At 32.3% G+C, this 6,641-nt stretch overlaps 1 protein-coding gene across 1 annotated transcript in view; it reads left to right on the top strand.

Annotated features, from left to right (window-relative positions):
* Positions 1-3,779: 3,779 nt before the first annotated feature.
* LOC122272596 (monocarboxylate transporter 12) overlaps positions 3,780-6,641 on the top strand; it is a gene marked incomplete at its 3' end in the record, with an annotated part of 552,146 nt that continues 549,284 nt past the window's right edge. Inside the window, 1 exon segment of the mRNA XM_071183838.1 lies at positions 3,780-3,840. Coding sequence (XP_071039939.1) covers positions 3,780-3,840 — 61 coding nt within the window.

The raw sequence follows: 6,641 nt of genomic DNA, 5'->3' as shown, positions 1-6,641 counted from the left end.
CGAGACTGAGTAGCAACAGTACGAGGAGGTGGATAATGTCGTATATATATATCACCCTGAATAAAATTTTTTCTAATGATCGTATTTTCACTTACTAAAAGTCAATATTAATGGTTCCTGGAGGTGACTTCCAATATACTTATTATTTAGTGCTAATTATTAAGTTACGAAGTCAGATTTTTATAGTTTTTTAACATTTTCCCAATAAAAAAAATTTATTTCCTACATGCAGGATCCTCCAGAATATCGAAAAACACATTAAAAAAATAATATAATTTAAAATAAGATAATAAAAAAAAAATTTTTTTTTTGAAAATTTGTCCGTCCCTGGGATTTGAACCCAGGACCCCTCCCTCCAGCAGCGAACTCGCTTATCTGGTGGCCTACCTTCCAGTCCACGGTGATACGTGAAGCCTACCACATTTTCTTTTCAAAAGCTCTCTCCTCTCATCTTCGCAATATACATTTAGGAGACCACTGTGACCACCCTAATTGGCTTATAAAAATTCTCTTCGGCAGCCATGTTTGGACCATAGACCCCTACTTAGGGTACGAGATTGAAAATTATACCTTGATATTAAAAGGAGCTAGGGGGTCTCGAAATTTGAACCTTACTCGAGCCATTTTATTTTTTTATTCTTTTTTTTTTTTTATTCCATTACGCTTTCTTTGCTGGATTTCACACACAGAAAACACCCCATGCATGCTAGAATATCCAAAATGTTACAAAAGAAGGCGAAAAAAAGCAAATAAACTGATTTTTCTGGATTTCTCCAGTTTTTTCCCGAAGAGAAAAATTTATTTCCTACATGCAGGACCCTCCAGAATATCGAAAACAACATTAAAAAATATTATAATTTAAAATAAACAAAAAAAAAATTTTTTTAAAATTTGTCCGTCCCTGGGATTTGAACCCTGGACCTCTCCCTCCAGCAGCGAACTTGCTTGTCTGGTGGCCTACCATCCAGTCAGCGGTGATACGTGAAGCCTACCACAGTTTCGCTTCAAAAGCTCTCTCCTCTCATCTTCGCAATATACCTTTAGGGGCCGACTGTGACCCCCCTAGTTGGCCTATAAAAATTTTCTTCTTCGTCCATGTTTGAACCATAGACCCCTACTTAGGGTCCGAAATTTAAAATTATACTTTGATATTAAAGGGAGCTAGGGGGCCTCGAAATTTAACCTCTCTCGCGCCATTTCATTTTTTTATTCTTTTTTTTTATTATTCCATTACGCTTTCTTTGCTGGATTTCACACACAGAAAACACCCCATGCATGCTGTAATATCCAAAATGTTACAAAAGAAGTCGAAAAAGAGCAAATAAACTGGTTCCGATGTAAAGATAGTGGGTTCAAGTTTTGAACAAAAGAGTGTAGACTATAAATACTGTTAAAATAAAACTGGTTTCAAGTTCCGATTAAGGGAAAGTGGGTTGGAGTACCGACTTAAAGATAGTGGGTTCAAGTTTCAAACAAAAGAGAGCGGATCGTAAATATTGATTAAATGATAGTGGTTTCAAGTCCCGATTAAAGGAGTTTGTGTTCGAGCATCGATGTAAAGATAGTGGATATCAAAGTAACTTGTTATTGAAGTTGAGAAGTAAAATCATATTTTGAATGACTTTATGAATGAAAATTTCTCCAGGAGCATCCAGGTGTGAATTCAGGTACAAGACCTCTAGAACATTCAGGAATGAGCATCTAGGTACATAGCCTATAAAGGTTTTTTTGGGAAATATTGATCTGAAACTAGCATTGTGAAACAGTCTGTGTTCCATTCATAAAATTATTCTAAAAACTATAAAAAAATTTACGATCTATTAAATAATTCTTAATAATAGTTGTGGTGCGTACAACCTTCATCTATGAAAAGGTGCCTCAACATGCCTCAACATGAATGGGAATTGTATTTTTGTAGCAGAATTATACCTGTGATAGAATTCTATGAACGATTACCACTAGTTGCCAAGAGAGCAGTATTAAGATCACCATACTTTTTAAGTGCTGATCATGAGAACTGTATTAAGCTCACAGTCGTTTTTGCTCCTGTTTTTCTTTTAGCAGTCGATTGTATATGTTGTGTGTGATCTTGACTAATGTTCACATCACGACCGAAGGTCATCGATGTGAGGGGAAGTATTTATCGACAATGCCAACCTTCATCTCTGAAAAGGTACCCCGACATAGAATTGAGTTAGCACGTCTTATGTACTAGTGAATTGAAATTGTATTTTTGTAGTTTTAGATAGTTTTTGCAGTACTCCCTCACCAGAATTATATCTGTGATAGAATTCGATGAACGGATATCACTAGTTGATTATTTGCTGTTTTGTGAGAAGCTGAGAAAGCTGTATTAAGATCACAGTACTCGTGGTCGAGCCTGTGTTGACTTTTAGCAATCGAGTGAATACGTTGTATGTGTGATCGAGACTGAGTAGCAACAGTACGAGGAGGTGGATAATGTCGCAGTGACAAGAAGCAAGTCAACTGTTCAACGTGGACCATCCATTGAAGTGGGCGTGTTCAAATAGAAGTGGTAGTTTCTAGCAAGGTGGGCGTGTTCATATCATGTCCGGGTCACCCATGTGGTGAGAGCTGTATAGACAATGTCAATCTTCATCTGAGAAAAGGTACCCCGACATAGAATCGAGTTAACATGTCTTATATACTAGTGAATTGGAATTGTATTTTTGTAGTGGTAGATACACTACAGTAGTATATTTTGTTATTCTTTTGAGATAAAATTTAATTTTTATTATCTTAAAGTATCGTTTATTGTTTTCCATTCTAAAAGTAGTATAGGATTATGGGAGGTATTATAAAGGTTTCATTGTATTATGGCTTTTAAATACGCAAAAGTAAATGCTTGGTTTATTTGAAAGGCCCTTAGGGTAGCCTGTATGAAAAGAGGTGGTGGAGATGCTTCGCATTAAAAGGAAACAGCCAATTGCTGGTGAGAGTCATTTCACCTAATGAGAAGAAACATCCTGGTTTGAATCCCAACGTTGACTTGTGGATATGAGTCACAACGACCACAGCAATGACGTAAAATATCCTCAGTGGTAAACGGAATGTAAATTCCCCTTGCCATCGGGTTCATCGTGGGAGGGTTTCGTAGTTTTCATCTCCATGTAACTCAGCAAAAGAGGGTTAGTTAAAGTAAAAAGTCTCAAATGAAGGGTAGTTTGTCATAAAGTTTGGACTAGAAGTTCCCTCGTCGTTCGGAATGGGTTCTAGACAACAGTAGTAAACCCAAGAATTAAGTCGGCTGTTCAATGCCGGTTATTAAAAACCTGAAATGAAATCTTGAATTGAATTTGATTATCATAGGTTTCATTCGACATTTCGTATAACTTTTTTGATTGTACGGCTATTTAAATGCATTTAACAGTCATGATCACAATTATACCAGATTTGTTTTGCAAGGAATAAATTTTGAATTCGTTCATAAACTTATTGGTTAAAAAAAAACTCCCTTTTTATTAGTTGTCAACATTAGATACAACGCTTAAATTTTACTAAAAGGGAGACATTTTTTTAAAAACCTTTTTGGAAATGAATCTTTTACCCTATTTTGCGAACATTTTTTATAATAGTATCCATAGTTTTCAATTTCAATGGCTTAAATTTTTTTATATTTTTAAGAAATGGCCGCTTACACAGGTCTAATTCCCCCACAAGAGTTTTGTTTTACGTAATATCAGCAATGAAATGAGAAATTGAGGCGTGTCTTGTTAGAGTTTTCATTGGATGATAGATTTATTTCAATTGGGGGAATCATGAGGTTTGCCCTTGATTTATCCATCAGTTCTGATATGTCTTCTCACAAGATCAATGCAAGTAAGAATTAAATTCATTGTTTTCATTCTCTCGAAAAAAGTTCTTATTTATTTCTTTTTTTTTTAATTTATAAGGATTATTAACGGGACTCGGGCCAAATAATTAGACGCATTATAAGATGCTATGCAAAATCTTAATTATCAGGTAATACTATACATCTGTGTTTTTTTCATGTGACTGAAACCGGTTTGCACTTGTTTACGTTAGTGTTACAATGGGATGAATGAGGCTATATATTATATAAATATAGAATATTTATTATATCGAGCATTATATTCGTATAGTATAATCCACAAATGATTCGACGCGCTGTAGTTTTTTAATTATGACATGTTTTACACGAGTTCATAGGCGATACTTTTATATTTGTAATGGGTGTTAATTCAGAAGATTTTTCATATACTTCTCTATTTGTATTTATTTGTAACGTATTGCATGACAATGTTAACCCATTGATGCAGGAACGCAAACCGGTTTCTTCCGAGTGAAAACAATACAGCTGTATACAGGACCGGATTAACCTATAGGCACACTAGGCACGTGCCTAGGGCTTACGAAAAACTTGGGAAGAAAAAAATTAAAAAAAAAAATCAAAAATAGTAGAATCAGAAAAACAGTTTTGTTTTTCTGATTCCACTGCGTTTGATTTTTTTTTTCTTTTCACGATAAATTTCGCACTCAATAAATTCTTTTTATTCATAAATTTTATCATTAGGTTTTTCTTTTTTTTTTTTTTTTTTTAAATTCCGTTGATCTTGCTTTGTTCCGGGTTTTAATATTTATGCTAGTGCCTTTTTTAACTATCGTTTCGGTTCGATAATTTTCAAGTGTTTTTATTTAGATTAATAAGTTTTCCTTTTATTTTATTGGTTCCTCCCCGTTTAATTAGGTATGAAATATATTGCGTTATTTAATCATTGGTTTTGTTTATATAAGTTAATTTAGGAATTGTAATTATTTTTAAAAAATAAATATGAGAATTTTGTATTTTTTAAACTTGTTTTTCTTGTCTAAACTTGTAAATTTTTTATTCTTTTAAATGTTATATTTCTACCATTTTTTTTTCTCTCTAAAGTTAGGAGTACCTTTCTTTTTTCTCTTACTTTATGCATTACACTTGTCGGTATTGCAGATAAAGTTCGATAAACAAATTCGTAAATTAAAATCCATATTAATGAAAGTGTTAAAAAAAAATATGCAAGAAAATTTCAGCATATATTTTGAAAAGAGGGGAGGAGTGGGGGAAGGAGGGGAGGGCCCAAAAACGGCTATGCCTAGGGCCTACGAAAGGTATAATCCGGCTCTGGCTGTATAGTATCACCTGATCATTATAATTTGACATAGAATTTTATAGTGCGTCAAATAACGGACTGTAGGATGCCGATAACCGAAAAATTCATCCTCCCGCCCAAACATGTCCTCAAAGCACCATCATAAACTATCTTTAAATAAAAATATTGCCCTTAGAAATTTCCGAAAAAAAAAATTGTTTTTAGTCAGTTTTTTTTTTTTTTCAGTTGCCGGAACGGAAATGTCTTGGTAGTTGCTTACTACAATTACTTTATAACAAATGCATATAACTACGGCTACTTCTTTTCAAAAAAAATGTTGCGACTACAAAACTACTTTCAAAATATAGTTACTACTTTTAAGACACCCACGTTCAAAATGGTCTAGGTCAGGGGTGGCGAACCTTTACACACCAACGTGCCAATTTTTCTAAAAAATTGTTTAATGAGGTCATAGACGTGCCGTCAAATAATTCTGGCTTCGTGATTATTGAGAAAATAATAATACTAAACACTCTTTATTTACATTGAAAAAAAAATATATTTTGCAATATCTTAAAACAAGAATCAGAAACAGAATAAGTAACATCAGTGTGACTTCTGTTGTTGCAGATTAGATGACAAATAACTTATATTAGGTTGTAAGATTTTAGTTCAAGCAGGACTGTTATTTATTTTTTTTTTGCTAGCTATTTATTGTTAGCTTGTTTTTTATGGTTATTAATTGTTTTTTTAGCATTAANTTTTTTTGCTAGTTATTTATTGTTAGCTTGTTTTTTATGGTTATTAACTGTTTTTTTTAGCATTAATTGTTTATTTTTTTATTAATGATTGATTATTATTTTGTTTGTTTTTGTGAATTTTATTTAATTGTTACATATGCTTCATAACAATTCATAGTGTAATAACTAAGGCCCGGATTTTGATGACATTTGCATTTTTTGCATTTTTGCAAATTTTTTGTCCTTTAGAGCATTTTTTGAGATTTATAGGGCATTTTCCTTAAATTTTGGGGCGTATTTTGCATTTTAAAGCATTTCTTAAAATTTTTGTTAATTTTTTTCTAATTTTTATTATTTTTTATAATTTTTTATTATTACACTGACTTCCAAACAATGAAAAAAATGTCTAGGATATTAAAAGGTGAAGCAACATTTTTTCAAATTGAAGAAGAATTGTCAGTAAATGTGACCGTCCTTTTCAAGTACGCACCAATAACATCAGTAGACATTGAAAGAAGCTTCTCCTGGTATAAAAATTTGCTTTCAGACAAGAGATGCTCATTTACATTTCTAATTATTAAAAAAAAATTTTATAATCCACTGTAATTCTGATATTTAGTAATATTATGAAATGGAAGTTGTTATATTCATTTAAGTTTCTATACAAAATGAAAATGTTTTGGAGTCAATATATTTTCCTTTTTTTTTTTGTTATTTTAGGATATAAAACATATTTTTCAAACTTTAATGAACGTAGAACAAGTATTGCATTGCTTTATATTTTTTGAAA

This window comes from Parasteatoda tepidariorum, chromosome 7 (genome assembly GCF_043381705.1).
Source record: "Parasteatoda tepidariorum isolate YZ-2023 chromosome 7, CAS_Ptep_4.0, whole genome shotgun sequence".
In the NCBI taxonomy this organism is placed as follows: domain Eukaryota; kingdom Metazoa; phylum Arthropoda; class Arachnida; order Araneae; family Theridiidae; genus Parasteatoda; species Parasteatoda tepidariorum.
The sequence above is the reverse complement of the archived record's forward strand: the minus strand, read 5'-3'. Positions and strand labels throughout refer to the sequence as shown.